The following is a 22,569-nucleotide window of genomic DNA, read 5'->3' on the forward strand; positions in this document are numbered from 1 at the left end:
TGATCCTGTAATATATTGTTGAATTAGGTTTGGTAGTAATTTGTTGAGAATTTTTGTAGTTTTGTGTAGTTTTCTTTTTTGCGGTATCTTTTTCTGGTTTTGGTAAAAGGGAAATGTTTGCATCACAGAAGGTGTTAGGAAGCATTCCCTTTTCTTCAATTCTCTGAAAAAAGTAAAATAAGCACAAGTTCTTTGAAGTTTCACTAAGATGTACATTTAGAATGTTTTTCCATGTTCTGCCTTAAAAAGAAAGTATTATTTCTTAATCTTCAATGAAATAAAATAAAAATGCACTATATGCCTTATTTTCATACCAAAAAAGAAACACAGAATGCTATCGTACTATAGACTGTGCATCTCCTTTGAAAGCAAGGCAAAACACATTTCAATCCCATTTCTGTGAGGATATAAAGACACTCTTTTAAATACCTCATTGGGACCCATTAAAAGGGCAGCTGACCGGTTTATTAACTTCATCCAGTTAAACTCCATTATTAGTATCTTGCCATTTTCACTATACAGATCCTGTACATAGTTTGGTAAGTTTATATGTAAATATTTCATTTTATTTTACAGTTTTAAAGGTATTTTTTTTATTTTCAGTGTCTATGTTTGCTGCTGGTATATAGAAATGTTAACTGATTACTGAGCAATGACTTTCCTTCCTCTGTCCTTGCTCCTCTCAATTATTAGTTCTAGGAATTTCTTTCTGTGTATTTCTTTTTTTTTTTAAAGATTGATTTATTTATCCATACATACAAGAACCGGGATACAGACCAGGTTCGCGGGAGGGTGAGAAGATTCACCAGAGATAGAGCGGGGAACAGAACAGGCAGACTGATGAAATACACTGCTGAGGGGAGCAGCGGGCGAGACAGGAGAGGTCTGCTGCACCATGTGGGACCCTCGCCAGCCGGCCAGGATCGAACCGGCGCTGCAGAGGCTGCGGACAGCTTCACAGTGCTGCGCTCAACCACATGCGCCACCAGGAGAGGCCCTTCTGTGTATTTCTTAGACTTTTATATAAGCCATTAGTGAATCTGCAAATATGGAGTGTTTTATTGCTTTATTTCCTGTAGACCTTTTATTTCTTTTTCTTGCCTTTTTAGGCCAGATAGAAATTCTAAGACTACATTGGATAAAAGTGGTGAAAGCAGAAACCCTTGTCTTGTTCTTGATCTTTAAGGTAAAGCATCTAGTTTCTCACCTCTAAATAGGATGTTTGTTGTAGGTTTCTGTATATGTTCTTTACTATATACAGAAAGTTTCCCTCTATTCTAGTTTGCTGAAAGTGTTCACCATGCATGGGAAGTGCATTTTGTCAAATGCTTTTGCTGAATCAGTTGATATAATCCTATGGTTTTTCTTCTTCATACTTTTGACATAGTGACTTATGCTGATTTTCAAATGTGGGACCAACCTTGCATACCTGGAATAAATCCAAGTTGATTATGGAGTCTCCTGTTTGGCACTTAAACATTTAGATTATAATGTCTTCCTGGTGAATTGATCCTTCTTGTTTTATGCAATGACTCTCTTTGTCTCTAGTAATCTTCTTCACTCTGAAGTTCATTTTTTAATTTATTTTTTTGACAGAGAAACAGCATTTTTATTCACTTTCTTCCTTCTGCTATTCTTCCTCTTCATCATCTTCATCGTCTTTCTCTTCCACCTTTTTCCTGGCAACTTTAGTGGGATCCGTGGCACCATCAAACTTACCTTTTGATTTACAGTCAGCGACATCCTTCTAATGTTTTTCCTTAAGCGTCGCCACCTTGAGAGGCTGGTTTTCACTGTCACTTAAGCTATTCCATATCTTGCCCGCTTTTTTTGCCAATGCTCTGGCAGAGATGCCAGGTGTCATGGATTTGATTTTGGGGCCGAGTTCTGGTCAGAACAGGGTGAATCTAGATGGTGGTTTTTGGGGGCATTGTTATCAAAAGCTGTCAGGGAGGGCTCCGCGGTATGTGATGTATATTAAAACTGATGGAAGCCATGGCAAGGGGCAGGGGATCCCCCGATCGCTTCTCAGGCTCTAGCTCAGGGACTGACCGCTACTTGACCATCACCAACATACAACTTGAGGATGAGGCTGAGTAATACTGTGGTATGAGCAATTCAGATGGTTGAGCCACAGTGACACAAAGGGGAAGTGAGGCCAAAACCTCCCTCCCCCCAGGGCTCTTCCCCACAGGACTCAGGGTGAGCTATGCCCCATCTCACTCTCGGACCTTGAGATCTTTATTCTCCTCCTTCAAACCCTGTGGTTCTGACTTCCTCCCCAGATAGCAGGACGGAGAGGGGCACGGGTCATCATTGAGATCATTTGGACAACTCAGCATCTGTGTCCTCCCCTCAGGAGGCGATGCTGGGAGAGACAGGGAGGATCAAGAACCAGAGAGATAGTGGGGCTGATCACCATGCCCCAGGGTCACAGCCTTGTGCCCACAGCACGAGCTCTGCTCAGAGATGAGTGTGGAGTCTCAGAGCTCCAGGGAATTGTCTGCAGGTTGTGTCCTGCCTTCTCATCCCCTTGGGTTGAAGAAGAGCCCTGTAAGGATTGTGGATCAGCAACAAACACCTGACTTCAGGGGTGTCTGGACAGAGAGTTCTGAGACCCATGGAGGGTGTTGCCTGGGTCCAGGTCCAATTGGGCATTGAGGCGCTGTGAGGAGGTCTGCATCAGGACAAATGGGGGCACACTGCACTGCAAAGCGCCACGGTACGCCACCCACACACGCACGCCACGCCACATGGCGCCGCGCCGTTTGGCTGAGTGCGCATGCACAGTGGGGAGGGCGGACAAGCCTAACGTTTTTCCCGCCTACTTACCCCACACAGAACTTCCTGTAGCTCTATGATATTTTGGACAGCTACCCATTCTTCATTACTGTAGATATAGGGCATCAAGTTATGGCTGGGGGATGATATTAAATGTGTAAGGGGATGCTACTCTACTCTTTGTAGTACCACGTTCCTCAGAGGATAGCGAGTCGGCTCCTTGTTCTGAGCCCTGGGTGTAATGGCTATTATGGGAGAAAGATACAGCACACTTCTTCGTTTGTCTAAACCACATTACATTTGAGTCCAAACCATATAATCTGGATGGTAGAAGTTCAGTATCATCATTTCAAGCGTTCCTTCCCCTTTTTATGGGATATTAATGGGTTTTGATGCTTACTTAGTTCCAAGAAAAAGGAGATGGATTGTAGCCCTTAGTTCTTTTTGTTTGCTATAGTTATCTCCATTGTTAATTCTTCCACAGGATGACTGGTGTTATGTTGGTCCTTGCTAGGCTGGCTGACCACTGTTCTGGAAGAACTAGAGAGCTGCCTCTTTCATGAGCCTCATCACCGATCACAAACTGAATCCCAGAATCTCTCACGACTGCTAGTGTATTTACCCATGATATCCCCAACTTGCACAGATGTCTACAGTCATAGTCTACATTTTTTGGTGGTGCAAAGAAATGAAGCTTAAATCTCTATCACTAGCAGAATTTTACATTCAACCACTTTTCACTCAATAACTTCTCAATCTGAGAAGTGCATAAGAATATGGAATGTGGATTCAGACTCCATGGGTTTAAATCCTGCATCCATCACTTATTAATCATCGCCATGGGACAAAAATGTTACCTCTCCAAGCCTCAGTTTCCTCATCCACAATATGGAGATTGTAATACTGGCATCTACCACTGTTATATTAATATAATTAAAATAGTTATACTGTTCCTGCAACAATGCTTGTTAGTATAATATAGTAAAAGTATAAGGTCATATAAAATATAACAAGCTTTAAATACCTAGTAGGAATAAGTTCTCCTTTTAGGTCACAATCTACTTCAGTCTCAGTCAGAACGTAGCCTCTTTATCTGCCAAGGCTTTCATAATATTTTGCTGGGTAAGGGGTCCATTTTCAGGGAAACCTTGAAGTACACACTGAAGATTTTAATTTCCTATCCGTAACACACTCTGCCTAGACCTAGGTGAGAACTTAGAGCAGTGTTTGTAGATGAGTGGTCCATAGACGACTGCATCCAATCTTTCGGGATAAGGTAAAGGGAAATGCATATTAAGCTGCCCCTGTGATTTTAATATACACTGAAATGTCTAAACCACTTGTCTCCATTCTCTGTGTCTTTTCACATATGGTTACCTCTTCATGAAATGTCCAGTCCCCCCACTCCCACCTGTGGGAACAAAGTAAGCCACTTCCATGAAGGCTTCCCTAAGTCCCCTAATTTCATATTCACCACCACCAGCACATGCAACCTCTTCTGTTACTGTGGCATGAGTGACATGGTGAACTATCAGAACTGGGGTGCAGGAGAGTATTGGGGAGCATTGGAATCCAGCAGCTGGATTGGGGTAGTGGGAATGAACCATGGTTTGTATTTGGAATTTGTATACGTGAGATAACACTGCCAAAAGTGTGGGGGTGGGGAAATCAGCCAAGAGGGCAGGCAAAGTCTGGAGGAAATCACAACAAAGTAGCACCTATGGACTCCCCTGATTGGTTAGAAAAGTACATTCTCTTTATCCGGAGGAGAGGAATGTGTGCAGTTGGTATTACTTACTAGCCTGCCTGGAGATAAGACTAGTACTACCTGATTGGCTGCTCTGAAGCAGCATAGTGTACGACACTGCCTGAAAGCTTACATTCTGTTTATGCACCTGTGGTCGCTTCCTTCTAGAAAGTTCTTTATGTCTGTTTCTGCTTGCGAGCTGCTTTTCTGAGGGCTCCTGACCAAGGCTCCAGGATCTCTAGCCAGGGACCTAGAACTTTGGGATTGAGAATGAGGACGGAAACTAGGTGCATTGAGGGAGGTGCTGCACTCCTTGGTTCATCCTCTCCACTTCTTTAATTCTCTGAAGTACATTGGAGTCAGTGGCCCCAATGAATCCCGTCCGCCATGTGCACTGTCCGCCATGTTGTAAAGGTGGCACCAGGGTACTGTACCTCACACTGGGCAGAAAATGGCTCCCAGGGATCTACATTTGGAACACACCCCTCTGGTCCTGTAGCCCAGAGACTTCAGTTTGAAGAGAAAAAAAAAAAAAACCCTTTGAAGCTGTTTAAGATAGCAGCAGAGTGTTTGAGACAGCAGCAGCTGCAAAAGGAACATAAGTGGGAGGGTCTCCTCGCAGCTGCCCAACGTCCCCACCCCCCAGCAAACTCAACAGCTAATCTTAGCAGTGTCTCCCCCTTAGTAAACTGGGCCCACCGCATGCACATGTTTCTTCATACAGATAATCCCCAGGGTTCCTTCTAGCCTCATGCTTGACTACATTTTAGATTTCAAATTTTGTGTTAAGTAAGGATTTTCAGAAGAAAGGTTGGCTGCTGTCCTGAGAGTGGCGAAATATCCCCGGTCGCTTTAGTGTGATTTCAGTAATCACATGGCCAGTTTAGGGGTCCTGGAACACAGGCCCTCAGTAGATCCCCCACCCGTGGAGTCATTGCCAACTTCCTGTTTCCCAGCAATTACTCCCCACCCCCACCCCCACCCCGTCCCCACCTCAGCCCACTCCCATCTCCCACTTGCAGGCGCTGCCTCAGCGCTCCTGCACCCTAGACACCACGCCTCCCGCTGCATCCGCCCCCTCATGCCGAGTCCCCTTATCCTCGGCGCCCTCGCGGAGGGTTCGTTTCACACGGCCGCCGCTCACGCCGCCCTGCCGGCCGCGCACGCCACCGCCGCCGCCAGCAGCAGCCTCGCCAGGCTCCTCGCCTCAGCGCCTCAGCTGCCGCCGCCACCGGCCTCGGTACACCCCTCGCCCCGCTGTTCCTGTAGCCTCTTAAGAGCCAGCGCTCCCAGCAGACACGGAGGCGCCCCGATCCTCCTCGGCACCTACACGGGTGCCACCACCGCCCACCCGGCCGGCGCCCAGCATGGCCCCGCAGCAAACAGGTAGCAGGAAGCGGAAAGCGCCGGCGGTCGAGGCGGCGGCCGCGGGCTCGTCGTCGTCGCAGGGCGCGGCGGCGGCGGCGGCGGGCGCGGCGGGCGCGGCGGCGGCGGCGGCGGCGGACGCGGAGGGGCCGCTGCAGCGCAAGAAGCAGCGGCGGCCGGCGGCGCGACGCTCGCTGCTGCACTACCTGCGGGGCCGCGAGGTGGGCGCGCGGGGCCGGGCGGGCGGGCTGCCGGGCCTCGAGGGCCAGCTGCGCGGCTACGCGGTGCGGAGGCTGCCCGAGCTGCTGCGCGAGCGCGAGCTGGCCCTGGGCACGCTCAACAAGGTGTTCGCGTCGCAGTGGCTGAACGCCAGGCAGGTGGTGTGCGGCACCAAGTGCAACACGCTCTTCGTGGTGGACGTGCAGTCGCGGCAGCTCACGCGCATCCCCCTGATGCGCGACCGCGGCGGCCCCGGGCTGGCCCGGGCGCAGCCGGGCTGCGGCATCCACGCCATCGAGCTGAACCCGTCCAAGACGCTGCTGGCCACGGCGGCGAGAACCCCAACAGCCTGGCCGTCTACCAGCTGCCCACGCTCGACCCGCTGTGCCTGGGCGACCGCCACGGCCACAAGGACTGGATCTTCGCCATCGCCTGGATGAGCGACACCGTGGTCGTGAGTGGCTCCCGCGACGGCACCGTGGCGCTGTGGCAGATACATCCTGATATAGTCACTGGCAGAATCGCCTGGCACGATGACGCCGGGCTCCCGGTGTATGGCCACCTCCGACCCCGGGCCATTGAAACCATCCCCAGGGCCAGCAACAACCCCAATAACCGCAAGGTGCGGGATCTGGCCTTCAGCGGCAAGAACCAGGAGCTGGGAGCTGTGTCTCTGGACGGCTTCTTCCACCTCTGGAAAGCCGGCAACACCCTGACCAGGCAGATGTCCTTCAGGCTGCCCCAGTGCAGAGAGAATGTGTGCCTGACCTACTGTGATGAGCCGTCCCTCTACGCTATCGGGTCCCAGTCACACCTCTCCTTCCTAGATCTGCGCCAGGGGCTGCAGAATATCCGGCCCTTGTGCTCCCGAGAGGGTGGCACCGACGTGCGGTCTCTGAGCTTCTACCAGCACATCGTCACCTTAGGCACCGGCGACGGCTGCCTGCTCTTCTACGACATCCGCGCGCAGAAGTTTCTGGAAGAGAGGGTCTTAGTCAACCCGGGCCCTCCCGCTGTGGCTGTAACGAGGAAGCTGAAGCTCACCTGTGGCAGAGGCTGGCTCAACCATGATGACCTGTGGGTGAACTACTTCGGTGGCATCGAGGAGTTCCCCAATGCGGTCTACACCCACTGCTACAACTGGCCTGAGATGAAGCTCTTTGTGGCGGGAGGGCCTCTCCCTTCAGGCCTCCACGGGAACTACGCAGGACTGTGGAGCTAAGGATGGCTGGCCCTGTGTTCTCAAAGTGCCCAAGACTTACCTCCCAGTCTTATTAATAAGACTTCCTCACGCTGTGTTTGTGCTTTAAATTCATTTGGCTTTGTTTTGCAGGTGGTTGTGCCCAACTTACCTGTGTGTAGTGTATTAGGCTGAGAGAGACTTTGGACAATCAAAACTTTAAGATTTTCTACACTGCAATACCATATTTGAATTCTCATACAGAAAATTTTGTCTAATTCTTATTTGTATTCTCTCTGGGTAATTTACATATATTCTCTCTCTTTGATGTTGTGCAGTTTATGGTTTACAATTTACAGTTATGTAGATTTTGTTTTTTTCATTACCGGTATTGATTCAACATTGTTCTTAGTTGCTTTTCATTACGGATGTGTGGTTTTTGAAGAATATTTTTAAAACAGGTTTTGGTATATCTGTTCTGAAGAGTTAACTACAGTTTTATGGCATTGCTCCAATGTTATACATTCAAACATACATTACACGTTCTGCATTACCAAAGTTTTAAAACATTCCATTTGATAATTGTAATCTTTGTGTTTATAGTTTGTAAGTTGTTGGTGCTAAACATGCTTTCAAAAAACTTGCTTTTGTTTTAAAAAACTGCTCTTATAATCTTGTTTCATGTACCAAAACCTCAGCTGGTCATCATACTTTAGGAATGCAAGTGTTCCGCTGATTGAATGTTCAGAATTAATCTGAAAATCTATTTTTTTCTCCTTTAACCCTTATTTACATTTTCATGTGCTGTTGTTAGATAACTGAATGTGTGTTGTTGTTGTTTTTTTTTCACTTCTTGCCTTAGTACTATCAAGACTGTAGAATATATTTGAATGTTTGCTGTATAAGGATCTTGCACAGAGTTTCAGTGCCATCATTCAAAGCAGGGATTCTAAGTATAAATGTAGAATGTATGGCAAACTGGGCAGAATGTATACTGATCCAGTATATAAACTGGATATTTTTTTGCTGTTGCTGTTCTCAATACCAAATATTATATTTGAAAGTCTGCTTAACATTTAAGTCACAGGAAAAAAAAAGAAAACTGAGCCAGTCCCACTCCTTCTGAAAAAGGTCTTATTTTCTAAATTCCAAATTAATAAGACTTTATTTTGTGAATTTCAATGATTCTTAAAGTAGTATAAATATATTACTAAAAAGTAGTAATGTTTTAATCTGCAGTGTAATATAGATAATATACAATTATTAAGGAAGTTTGTTTTTGAAGTGATGAACTGGAGATTCAAAATAAATGGGATTCTGTTGAAAAGTAATTTGCATCTCAGATAAATACAATTTGTACTCTGTTAGGAAAATAGGTTGTACTTATCCACGTGAGAATATTGGAAGTGAGGAAAGAGTGACCCTTCCTCAAAACCTGTGATGGTTGTGCTGACCTCAGACTAGTATTGTGGTGTGTCTGTTTTTTATTAAATGCTTTGGCACTTATATGCTGCGTTGGTAGCCATGCACTATATGCTGTTCAGTTGCAAATCTGAACCAAGTAATATAATAACACTAAAAGTGAGTTAAGAAATATGGAAAATAAGCTTTTGTTTACATAGATTGTTTTAACAGTTTTATGTAGTTGTTAAGTAACAGTAAAACATATTTAATTTAATGTGTGCTTATATGTGTCTCCAACTCAGTTGCGTGTGTCTTGAGAGCAAAAATTATAACTGCCTTTTTTATATTCTCTCATTTCTCCACTAATGCCTAGAAAATCATAGGTAGTCAGTAAATATTTACTGAATGAATGTACTTGCCACTGGAGACCTAAAGTTCAAGGCTATGAAAAATGTATAAGTATATAAATACATAAATAAAAGTGTGCAGTTAAATAATTTTGAATGCTGTTGTTTTTGGACCACTCATTCCACCCCATTTCCTTAAAATTTGTCCTGATTTACAGGTCTGCCATTTGTTTTATCTAGTCATAAACCTAGTGCTTCACTATGGTAGTGATCCAGGTACTTACCCATTCATAAAATTGCGTACATATTTTTTCTTTACCAGAAGATAAAGAAAAATATATAAATTTTAGATGGCACTGGAATTTAATATTCTATCCTGTAAATATTTTGTAGGCTTCCTTAAAATATATTCTTTCCGAAATTAATTTTGAAGATCTTTTTTTTTTTTGGTGGGTGGTTTGTATTTTTACTTAAAAATAGGTATTTGCTAAAAACTTGAACATTAATCCAAGAAGTTCACTGAAGCATTCACTGCCTATCTTCCTGTAGGTTATAGGGTATTTTATGGTATTTTGGCTTTGTTTTAGGACATGGGAACATTTTCAGACTGATTGGCACTTTCAATGCAGGGTGGGATTTTATTTCATTTTTAAAGATTTATTTATGCATACAAGAACTGGGGTACAGGCCAGAGGTGTGGGTGGGTGGGTGAGAGGGTTCACCAGAGACAGAGTGGGGAACAGAACACGCAGATTGACCGAAGTACATTCCTGAGGGAGCAGCGGGCGAGCCAGGAGAGGTCTGCCTTGCCATGTGGGTTTGTCCCTGGCTGTCCAGGGATTGAACTTGTGCTGCAGAGGCTGCAGATTGCTTTATAGTGTGGTGCTTAACCTCTTGCACCACCAGGGAGGCCTGGGGGTGGGATTTTAAAGAAATAGAAGGAGCATCTCTACTCTGGTTTGTCCTCTGACTTGGCCCTTAACTTCATCACTCATTCTTAACTTTTTCATATTTTAGGATATGTATTTTTTTCTTCATTGAAATAATACTGGTTTACAACCTTGCATATGATTCAGAGGTACAGGATCACACCTTTCATGTGTATGTTGCCACACCACAAACTCCACCAAGGCACCCAGACTCCACCAGAGTCCATTGTACGCTCTTCCCAATTTGCTCTCCCCCTCTCCTTCCCCTTCTGTAGCCTCCATTGTACAATCAGATTTCAAGGGTGTGATACTGGTTTGGCTTTATTTCACCCTTTCTTTCTTATATGCCACACATAATTGACACCATTCATTATTTGTCTTTCTGCATTTGACTTAACTCACCGAGCGTAATCCCCTCTAGTTCCATCCATGTTGTTGCAAAAGTTGAGTTTGCTTTTTTTCATTGCTTAATAGCATTTTATAGTGTATATATACATCTTCCTAATCCTTTCATCTGTCTTTGGGCACAGAGGTTGTTTCCATAGCTTGGCTATTGTAAACAATACTGCAGTAAACATAGGAGTGCATATATCCCTTTGTATTAGTGTTTCTGCATTATTTGGATACTTAGGAGTGGAATTGCTTAATCATATGCTGTATCTATTTTTTATATCTTGAGAAACCTCCATATTATTTTCCATGGGTGTTTGACCAGTCTACACTCCTGCCAACAGTGTTTGAGTGTTCCCTTTTCTCCACTAGGGTATGTATTTTTGGTGCCAAACCTCGTGACTTGCCTTTTAAACACTAAATTGATTAACTATGTAATTTATATTATATGCAGAAATTTAAATATTTTGAAATATTGCCCAGTTCAGGGACAAGGTGATCTACAGATGTACAATTAATTGTATAAACTGTGGATGTCAAATAATTGAAAAAGTTGCCATGTCAGCACTGCAGAAAACCCATAGATGTAATGCAATTAAAATATACCAGGGAATACAAATCTCAGTGTACAAATAACCTATCATTATTGCCTAAAAAATCTTAGTTACTTATAACTATGCATTAAAAAATGCTAGCTCCATTTATCTCCCACTGCGTATTCACATACTCCTCCTCAAGCACATTGCTGACTCAAAAATTTGTTTTCCTCCCTTTTACTGTATGGAATGAGTTAATTTCTCATTTTTTTTTAATGGGAGAGAGAGTGTTTACTAATCAAGGATATCCACTGAAATAAATTGAGGTGACTACTCTGGGAAAAAATTCATTTGTTAAATATACTCTAGCATTAATGATAAACAAAATTGAATTCTCCAGAGGTTGATTTTTATCCAGCTGTACTCAGTGTTGAACAAGTTGTCAAAAAATTTCCATTAATTGCTAATTTAGAGTGATTTTAGAAAGCAGTTCACAAAGCCCTCCCGGATGTTTTACTGACAGCTTCCTAATCTCTGCAAGTCTCAGGTAACCCAGCTACATTAAACATGTCACCGTGAGCTGCTCAGGGATGCAGTTCAGTGAGAACGACAGGTACTAATGTGAGAGGCTGCATAGGCCGCAGGTGGTTGCTTTAAGGGATGTTATTTTAAGGTCTGCTGAAAGGGCTGCCTAAAAGTATTTCCCTCTACTGAACTACTGCAAATCCAGAGATACCAAGCAATGGAAAGTGGCAGCAGTGAAAGGACAATGTGGTTACAGGAGGCTGCCTCGAAAGGGTCAGACAGAATCTTAACTGCTAGGTATTTTTTTGGAAGGCAGTGGTTTGCTTCATTTGCCCTGCCCCACCATTTTTTTTTTCTTTTAAATTCTCTGTGACATCCCAGAGAGATTAAGCACTTAACTTCTTCATGCTGTCATAATGAATGTTTTGTTATTATCTTTATTATAGTACTTACTAGATCATAATACAGTTAACTGTGGGTATCTAATACCCTCATCCACCATTTGAATGTGTACTCTGTCATCCCAATACCTAGCATGATAGACTGCATATACATGGCACTGGGAGATCCAGTGCAATAGCTAATACATTAATTCCTTGGTATAAATTATTTTATCAGATTAATTGACCAGGATATTAACAAATGTAATAAGGGTTAGGTTGACTGATGAAGAATATCTGAAAAACAGTATCCATGGTAGTGATTATGGTAATTCATAGTATGGAATAATATAGGTAGGTAGGGCAGTAGAGAAACTTTGATTACTTGTTTTGTTCAGATATTGGATATGAGACACAAAGATGAAATGGAATAAATATTATTTTAGAATCAAAAAATCTGGGTTTGAACCCCAGCTCTATAGTTTGCTTATTGAATTACCATTAGTGTGTGGTTTAACTTGTCCAGACTTGACCAATCGTTCTGTTGATAATCCCAGCATCTAGTACACTGCTTGATACATATAGGCATTACACTGGTTTTAATTCTCTTCCTTTCTATATTGCTACAAATTCTGTTAGAGGGTGTATGTGTGTGTGTGTGTGTGTGTGTGTGTGTATATGTATATATGTAATCTTACACACATATGATTTTTCATTTAGCCATCCTACTATATGTGATTCTTACAGTTTTACATGGAAATTTTTATGTGCATTATGAAAGATGGATGTACAGAAAAAAACATAAGAAACCACCTCATTTCCACCAGCAGAGATTACTAGTATTAACAACTCAGTGTATATCTTTCCAGATAGTTTTTTCTGTACATACATATATGCATCTTACATAGTTGCTACTAAAATACATGTATTTTGGACCTCCCCGGTGGTGCAGCGGTAGAGCGCTGGGTTGCAAAGCTGCCCGCAGCCTCTGCAGCGCTGGTTCGATTCCTGGCTGCTCCCTGGCCACTGGAGGAGGGTCCCACATGGCGCGCAGACCTCTCCTGCCACCTGCTGCTCCCCTCAGCAGTGTACCTCGGTCCTTCTGCCTGCTCTGCTCCCCGCTCTGGCTCTGGTGAAGTCTCTCACCCTCCCGCGCTCTGACTGTACCCAGTGCTTGTATAAATAAATAAATAAATAAATCTTCTTAAATAAATAAATAAATAAAATAATGTATTTTGTATAGGTTGTTTTGTAACCCTTTATCATTTTATTTTTTGTAAAGCTTTATTTATGCATATAAGAGTTGGGATGCAGGCCAGAGATGCAGGGAGTGTGAGGATTCACCAGTGGCAGAGTGAGGAGCAGAACAGGCAGATCCACTGAAATACACTGCTGAGGGGATCAGCGGGCGAGACAGGAGAGGTCTGCTGTGCCATGTGGGTCGCCTCCCTGGTCGGGGATTGAACTTGTGCTTCAGTAGCTGCAGATTGCTTCATAGTGCTGACCCTTAACCCTTGCTCCACCAGGGAGACCCTGTAACCATTTTTCAGTTCATGATTCCATCTTTCCACGTCAATACATATTCATCTTAACTAACAATATTCAGAATGGTTTTAATGTGTATAGGTTGAAACACAAAATGAGTGATTTGATGTATTACCACTCAGGAAATTGTTCCCATCACCAGACATCATTAGAATCATATACCAGATATTTGCCTTATATAAAGATTATATACTTACTTACACCTTAAGAATTCATTGTAAACGTTTATTGTTGTATTGATAACCTATCTAGATATTTGCTTAATTCAGTGATTTGTAGCCATCGAAGAATATCAGAGCCATTTGCAACTATTTTTAAAATGAGAGATGATCCAGCCTCATCTCAGACCTACTGAAAGAGAATTTCACTGTAAAAAATAATTTTATTTTAATGTTTTCCAAATTGAGACAGCAACAAGAAAACAGAACATCTGTCCTAGAGGTTTATGGCATAGCGGGAGAGAAAGATACCTAATCCATTATTTAAAAAATTGACAAATTATACAATGCGGGTAAATGTAGTGTTAAAGGTGTGTGCTAAGTACAATGAGAATATGGAGAGAATAGAAGATTATTCTACCAGGGCAGATCATGGAGGGCTCCCAGAAGAGGTAATGTTTGGGGTGGGTTTGGAAAGTAAAGTAAGAGTAGAAACGGAGTGCTATTATTCATTTGAAAATACATTGTGAGAGTCTGGAATGTATGAGCACCAGTATACATACAGGGATGTTATAGTTTGACCTTGTGGAATTTGAAGTGCTTGTGGGATTTCTAGATGGATCTGTCTGGTTAGCAGTTAGAAATATGGGTCTGGAATTCATAAGACAGTTGGGGCTAGGGCCACAGATGTGAGAGTCATCACTACAGAAATTGTACTTGGGAAAGGCAGGAAGTGGTGCAATATCTCAAAACCCAGGTCTTCTGGTTCTCATTCCAAAATCTTTAATATCTGCCTATCCATATATACATTCATTGCTATATGCTTGGCACGTAGTAGGTAATTAAAGACTTACATTTGGATGGCTAAATGAATGTTTGTTTAGTTAGTACTAAACACTACTTAATGACTCCCCAAACATAATACTGGTAATGGTCAACTTTTAAATTCCCCTAATGTATTCCTGTTAGCCAAAAGAAGATGAAGGAAATATACCAAGTATTGCTGTGTTTTAAATAAAGAAAATCAGTATTTTGGTTAGGTGTGTTTTTGCTTTCTTTGTAGAAAAAGAAACTATTTATATATATGACCTATTGACCTATATTTGTAGAATATAGGTCATTCTACAGTTGAACAAGAAGAAAGCTAAGGGCCTCCCCAGTGGCGCAGCGGTTGAGCACTGGGTTGCGAAGCTGCCCGCAGCCTCTGCGGCGCCAGTTTGATCACCGGCTACTCCCCGGCCACCAGAGGAGGGTCCTACATGGCGGCGCGCAGACCTCTCCTGCCCCCCCTCTCCCCTCAGCAGTGTACTTCGGTCCTTCTGCCTGTTCTGCTCCCCGCTCTGGCTCTGGTGAATTCTCTCACCCTCCCATGCTTCTGACTGTACCCAGTGCTTGTATAAATAAATAAATAAATCTAAAAAAGAAGAAGAAGAAAGCTAAATATTGATGATAGTTTCCTTACAAATGTCTTTTTTGTTTTTCTACTTTGGAGGTACAGTTCGCTGAAGCAAACACATTGATGATGTCAATGAGAGTAATGGTGCTATTCTCACCCTTTCTAATGCCATTATTGTGCCATCCTCTGTTTCAACCAAAGACATTAATGTTTCATGTTGATTAAATTTTAACATCTAAATTGGCCTTTTATGTTACACACAAATGATAAACTTGAATGTTCCAGTCAGGGGGAAGCAACTGTAGTTTTCTCTAGGTTCCTAGTAAGTTCATCAAATAACATTCCCCAGCACCTCAGAAATGTCTCATTTTTATTTCTCATTCTTTACTAACCCACAGATATAGGCTTGAGTGTTTTTGTTTTTGAATTATGCCGTGACTAAAACTAGACCCCATTTTACACAATAGTTGCATTCCTTGACATTTGTACATGAAGCACATTTTTGAAGATGGTATCATATATTCCTCCATCGTCTTACATTATAATTTTAGAAGTGTCATCTTTATTACAGATTGATTTCCAATTGACAGTAGTTTCTAGCACATTGCCACTGCCTCTACCTCTGAAACCTATACTTCACTCTTCAAATAAAAACACACTGATGTAATGGAATCCCCTATTTCAAAGAATATTAAAAGATACATTTAAAATGTAATAAATTAAGACTTAATATCATTTGTATAGAAAATGATATTTCTTAAAATAGGACCTTCTGTTATTTTACTTTCTCTCTATATATTTCTTATAAGCCACAGCAAATTCTAAATTCATGTGTCATCACTAAAGCAGCTCTCTTCTTTCTTTTCCTCTGCTCTTTCTTTATGAAGATTGTCTTAAGTAAAGGTGTTTGAGATATGAATACTTGCAGAGAATGATAAATAATACTGTTTTCCCTAACAACCCAAATGCCCAAAAATAGATGACTGGATCAAGAAGATGTGGTATATATATGCAATGGAATATTATTTGGCAATCAAAAAAGATAAACTCATGCCATTCACAGCAACGTGAATGGAACTAGAAGGAATTATGCCCAGTGAAATAAGCCAGATAGAAAAAGAAAAATATTGGATGGTTTCATTTATAGCAGAAATATAGGGGAACCAAATAAGACATCAGTGTAAAAAAAATAATAACAGTACAAAACACAACAAAGCAAAAACAGACAATTATAAATCAGAGACATCCTGCGGGGGAGGAGGAGGGAGAGGGATCAGAGGGAGGGAGGGAGGAGCACAGAGGACTGTGGTGATGGTGCACGGGTGCCCTGGGGAAGGAAATTCTATGGGAACTCAATCTGAGGGGGTGGGGGGAAGCAAATATTGTTTAAAAAAAATACTGTTTTCCATTTAAACTTTAAAAATGTGGGGTATTGAAAGCAGTTTTAAGATTTTAAAAAAATTCTTTATTCATGCAAGAGCTGGGGTGTAGGCCAGAAGTGCAGGGGGTGAGAGGGTTCACCAGAGACAGAGTAGGGAGCAGAACAGGCAGATTGACTAAAATACACTGCTGAGGGGAGCAGCGGGCAAGACAGGAGAGGTCTACTGTGCCATGTGGGTCACCTCCCTGGCCTGTGATCAAACTCATGCTGCAGGGGCTGCGGATAGCTTCTGAGCACTACGACTTGACTCCTTGTGCCAACAGGGAGGCCACGTATTAAAAACAGTTTTTAAAAAGACTGTTTAGGTTTCACCATGCTAACCTGAGAGCAGCTCCAAAAATAACGAGAATGTAATGTAAATGTTTTCTTAATTGCTTTCTTAAAGATCAGGGGCTATTTATTTGTTTACTTATTTATTTATATCTGTATGTATGTAATTAAAACTCTCAATTGTGGTAAAATACGCATAACATATAACTTGCCATCTTACCCTTTTTGAAGTATATAGTTCTCTAGTTAAGTATATTAGCATTGCTGTGCAATCAATCTCCAGGACTTTGTTGTCTTGCGAAACTGCAACTCTCCACCCATTAAACAGTTTCCCATACCACCCTTCCCACTAGCAATGGTGGTATCTACCATCCTACATTCCCTTTCTATGAGTCTGACTACTCTAGATACCTCATATAAGTGGAATCATGCAATATTTGCCTTTTTATAAATCTATTTTCACTTAGCATAATTTCCTCAAGACATATCCATATTGTAGCATTTATCAAATTTCTCCTTTTTAAAAAAAATATTTATTTACAAGAACAGGGGTACAGGCCAGAGGTATGGGGGTGAGAGGATTCACCAGAGACAGAGTGGGGAACAGAAAAGGCCGATTGAAATACACTGCTGAGGGGAGCAGCGGGGTGAGCCAGGAGAGGTCTGCTGTGCCATGTGGGCAGCTCCCTGGCCGGCCGGGGATCGAACTCGTGCTGCAGTGGTGGTGGACTGCTTCACAGGCTGCGTCTTAACCCCTTGCACCACCAATGAAGCCCAAATTTCCCTTTCTTTTCAAACAGGACGACGTTCTGTTTTATGTATATACCATATTTTGTGATCAACCATATGTTGATGCACACTCAGGTTGCTTCCACCTCTTGAATATTGTGGGAATTGCTGCTATGAACATAGGTATGTAAATATGTCTTCTAAACTCTGCTTCCAATTCATGTGTGTGTGTGTGGTGTGTGTGTGTGTGTGTATCCACAAGCACAAATGCTGGATCTTAAGGTAATTTTGTTTTTAGTTTTGGTTTTGTTTTTTGTTTTACATAAGGTATACACAATTTTACTTTCCTACCAACAGTGCATACAAGGGTTCCAGTTTCCCCATATCCTTAAGAATATTTATTATTTTCTGGGTTTTTTGAAAGTAGCCAACCTAATGAGAGTGTGAGGTGTCAGGGGGTGTTCTAAAATTGTTTAATTTATAAATGACTTATACAAATATTCCATCCAGATCTATAAGTATTAAGAGTATACTACACGTAGAATAGAGCATATAGTTGTCATTATTGTGAGGAGAAATTGTGATGATTTAAGTATAGGCAAAGGAGTCTTGAAATCCATCATATAAAAATTCTATTTTCTTAATGCGTTTTCCTTGAAGGGAAACAGTTGGATAATTTAAAAATTAGTTTGAGCTATCACTTTTTAAAATTCTCAATATATTAATTCTGTAATTTATTTATTTGAACACATCTAATGTTTCATACTAGATAAAAGAAAAAAAAAACTATTTTAAATTCTATTTTTGGTGTGCTTTAACAGAAAAATCTCTATATTAAAAATCAGTCTTAGGTATAACTAGTAATTATATTCTGCACATAGATATGTTTCTTACAATTGAAGTTTTTTAGTATGAAATTTCTTAGGAGTGCCATGGGAAATAAAGTGAGTTATAGAGGCAATGTCACGTCTAGTGGCAGTTGATGGAACGAAGCAGCATAGAAAGTTTGAACACCTGAAACTAATTTTAAACTCAGTGATAGAGTGTACTGCTAGAAAATCTGTTTTAAATAATGAATGAAACAAGCTACCTCTTGCTATCCAGTCTGTTTTACAGGTCAAGTTACATAACCAACAAGAAGTTATTTAACCTCCCAGGAAATAGCTGAATCTTTCAGAGTAAGTTTTCCTAAAATAGGCATCTTAAAATTCTGTGTATCTAGAAAGACTAGTCTCATTTTAGACCCTTAACATTTTTGGAGAGTTTATTGTAATTGTAATCAGGAAAAGCATATAGACACATACATACAAGAGGAATGTCAACAAATTTTTAATCTCTTTGATTTGCCATCTATACTTAACAAATGTTGGAACATTTTATAACTGATAGCATTTTTCTTTTTTGAAGATATCTTTATAGCCAATTATGAATAAAGTATTAAATCACAAAGTACTCTTTTTATCACACTTTACTGTCATTAGTGATTTACTTATATGTATTTCCAATATTGTAAGTTCTTAGCAAAAATCATGTGGTTTTTTTGAATATTTACTCTTCAATAAAGTACATGGCACAATGGATGCCTAATATGTTTTGAAGAAATTGATTTTCCGATGTTTTAAGTAAAAATGAGGTTTATTTAACTTTCCTGATGCTTACATGCTCCCCACACTTAAGAATTGCAACATCTTTATATATAAGAATTTAACACTTTTCACATACACATTTCTAGATAGTCATGTTAACTTTCTATTTACCTCTAAATGTTGGCATATATGTTTTAAATTGTGGACTATTAAATGTTGGCTCCAAAAATTCCAGGAAGGTCACACATATTTCCACTCACCTTTAGTAAAGTTAGTACAGTAAAATTTAATATTCACCTTATTTATTTCCAAATAATTGTTCAGCATTTTTTGTGTGTGTAGGATTGAGAATAGCAATGATAGCCTGGTATAAGAAAATGCTTTATCTTTTCTACCTTTATTGACCTATTTTTGAGAAAATTTTGATTAGAAGTAATCTAAAATATTAACATTCTATTGAATTTGAACCTTTATTAATGCATGCTCCCATTTTGTAGAAAGTAGTTCCTATGTTTTTTTTTCCCTTTTTGTTTCAAACATGAGATAACTGTGAAATGACTGAATTCCTAAAAGAAAAATCAATTTGAAACTCAAACAAGTATGGCAATTGAAAAAGTGGCATTTTCACTAGTATCACTTGGTTTTGTTAATTTCTACAGTATTAAAAACATTATGAGTTATTGTATCATCTACCAAGGGATCAGTTTATTCTTTGAGTATTAGTTGTAATTGCTGTGAAATACATGAGATGTTGTATTGATTAATATTTCATCTCTCAAATTTCCATCATTACTCGTTATGATATCATTCAGCTTTTGAGATATGGCCTTACATAGGAATTCCCTAGGTATTTCTCTCTGCCATTTTTTTTTTCTATGAAGTTTTTTAAAAAAAGGAGAAATGTAAGACATTTGACTTTATGTAATATCTGCTTTGTTTAATCATCTGAAGGCAAGGGCAATATCTTTCCTGACATGGAGAAAGCAGTCATTAAGTTTACAATGACTGGGGAATTGCTGAAATCTAAAATGGAGGGTACAAATGGCCTTACTTCAATATAAATTGTGTTTACTTCCTTAGAGTCCATATCCCTTGTTTAATTAAAACAACTCTGATCTTTAAAATGCATCTTCAAGCATCTGACATCTCGGAGTGACTTACCCTCCGAAGTGAATTGCAAACGTTGTTTGAGATCTAACGTATTTGTTCTGATGAAGACTTAGCTGTCCAGTTTTTTGGGATCTCACACAACTCATCATTAACTAGGCCCCATTAGGTTACTTCTATTTAATAGGTTTGTTTTATATTAACTATTATATAGAGATGTTATTTACTTCTCAGTGTCAGTTATACTTCCAACACCTTTCTGGAGTCATATTTTCCAAACAATAAGCTGAGATTTTTTTTAGTGAGATATAGATAAAAATAAAACATAAAAACATTCAATATAAAAAGTATAATTATAGATTATACATTTGTGAATGTATAATGTCTAATGGAGCCAGAAGTTAGTGAAGAATAAGAATGATTTTGTGTGTAACTCTACTTAGACTTGGGATGATTATTAACACGTTTTATTGGTTTTTACATTTTTCTTTATTTAGCTGATGCAAAGTGGGCATATTTTTATAAGCTATTGAGAATAAAAGAGTTGAAACCATATAGAAAATGTTTATGTATTCAATAGGGCAACAAAAATTGCTGTAGCAGTCTACTCAGTTAAGAGAGTTCTCTTTGGAACAACCTGAAAATTCAAAAGGTGAGGACTATAGCAAGAAAATAATAGTTTGAAGGGGAAGGATTATTCAGAGAGCAAATATTATGGCTATATCTAAATACAAAATTATTAAAATAGTTGATGGAAGTATGTTTGTGAAACATAAAATCCTGGCCATTGTCCCATAGATTTGGAGATATGAAAAACTTGTAAAACATGGGTAGTAAATAAAAAAGTGTATCCTTTTCCAACAGGTCATTGATAGTCATGGCTTTTTCCCCCAGACATTCTTTCTCTGTATGTGTCTTTAGTTTCTTTTAAGAAAAAATAAAGATGATTTAAGTATTGTAAAAAAAAATACCAAAACATGCTCCAAACTATATTTTATTTCTCTCTGATTTATTTTTTGAAAATATCTTAGTAATATTGCATGTGATCCTACCTGATGAGAAATTTATTTGTTCCCTTTGTGCTTTGAAGTGCAAATGGACATAAAAGTCAAAATAAATTTTAAGTCAGCCATTTTTTTCCTGCAAGCCAGAAGTAAAAATGGATAAAGGAGAAAGTAGAACTTAACTTCTGGTCAGTCATTAGAAACTTGCTTCCCTTGTGGAAGTCATTATTTCTTGAAGTATGGTCTTGGAATTAGCTGCACGAAATTTGAGGTTGAACCCCAAAATACTCTTTTAAGCAATGGTCCTCAGAGATTTGGATGCTCTTTAAAATTTGGTAACAACTGGTTTAATGGTTGAACCTCCAATTATCTGACCTTTCTCAGAGCTCATTTTTTTCATTGATTGTTAACCTGAGTAAATTGTATGGAAGAAAGCCAGCTATGATTTAAATGCTTACCATCATTTTAGACTCAGGCTTTGGCTTATTCTTATTTCTACTTTCTAGTGATAACAGTTTGGGGAACTTATCTGCTATATTTGCTTATGCATCCTTAGAACTAGAAAAATACTTAGGACATTGTATATGTAGGTTAAGTTAATTCTAACTAAAAGTAAAAGAAAATTGGGGCCTCCCCGGTGGCGCAGCGGTTGAGCGCTGGGTTGCGAAGCAGTCCGCGGCCTCTGCGGCGCCGGTTCGATCCCTGGCTGCTCCCTGGTCACCGGAGGAGGGTCCCACATGGCGCACAGACCTCTCCTGTCTTGCCCACTGCTCCCCTCAGCAGTGTATTTCGTCAGTCTGCCTGTTTTGTTCCCTGCTTTGTCTCTGGTGAATCCTCTCACCCTCCTGTGAATCTGGCCTGTATCCCAGTTCTTGTATGAATAAATAAATAAATCTTTAAAAAAATAAAAATAACTATTTTATTTTCATTTGAATGTCTTAAGACAGCTGTACTTCATTTAAAAGCCAATTTGAATTTTTAGGAGCTATATAATATTTTCTACATTTATTTCTATTGCCTCATAGTACCTGACAGGCTCCTTGCAAATGGAAAAACATCTGAAATTTAATGAAGTACGCTTTAGAAAATCTTTTTTTAACTCCCTTGTATCTAGCAGTGAACTAATAGTATGTTGCAGTAAAAAGTATTTCATGAACGACACACTTGTATGCATTGCCCTTTCATCTTCCTAACATACTTCAGATTCTACAGCTGACATATATGACAATTACAGAATTATTTTCAATATGGGGTACCTATGTTATCCTGTTTTTTTAAAGGAAGCATCTTTTAAAAATGTCTCTACTTTACCAGCATAAATTACTTAAAAATGTTTTAACATTACAGAAAAGTTCCACAAATCACAAGTGCACAGCTCATATAACCACCCAATAACCAAAACAACACCAGCACATCACTGCACACCTCATGCCTCCTTCCAGTCATTAGCTCCTTCCTGTTATCAAAAGATGACTTGCATGATGACTTCTAACACCATGAACTATTTACTCCTGTTTTTCAGTGGGGCTT

At 40.3% G+C, this 22,569-nt stretch overlaps 1 protein-coding gene across 1 annotated transcript; it reads left to right on the forward strand.

The window, feature by feature from the left end:
• Positions 1 to 5,765: 5,765 nt before the first annotated feature.
• LOC119246534 (DDB1- and CUL4-associated factor 12-like protein 2) lies at positions 5,766 to 9,179 on the forward strand. Its single transcript, XM_037512898.2, is given in 2 exon segments — positions 5,766 to 6,436; positions 6,439 to 9,179. Coding segments are annotated over 2 exon segments (1,437 nt in total). The 5' UTR covers positions 5,766 to 5,895; the 3' UTR covers positions 7,335 to 9,179.
• The last annotated feature ends 13,390 nt before the right edge of the window (positions 9,180 to 22,569 follow it).

The sequence above is a fragment of the Talpa occidentalis genome, unplaced genomic scaffold (genome assembly GCF_014898055.3).
Source record: "Talpa occidentalis isolate TD23 unplaced genomic scaffold, MPIMG_talOcc4v2.1 talOcc4.15, whole genome shotgun sequence".
Taxonomy (NCBI): Eukaryota; Metazoa; Chordata; class Mammalia; order Eulipotyphla; family Talpidae; genus Talpa; species Talpa occidentalis.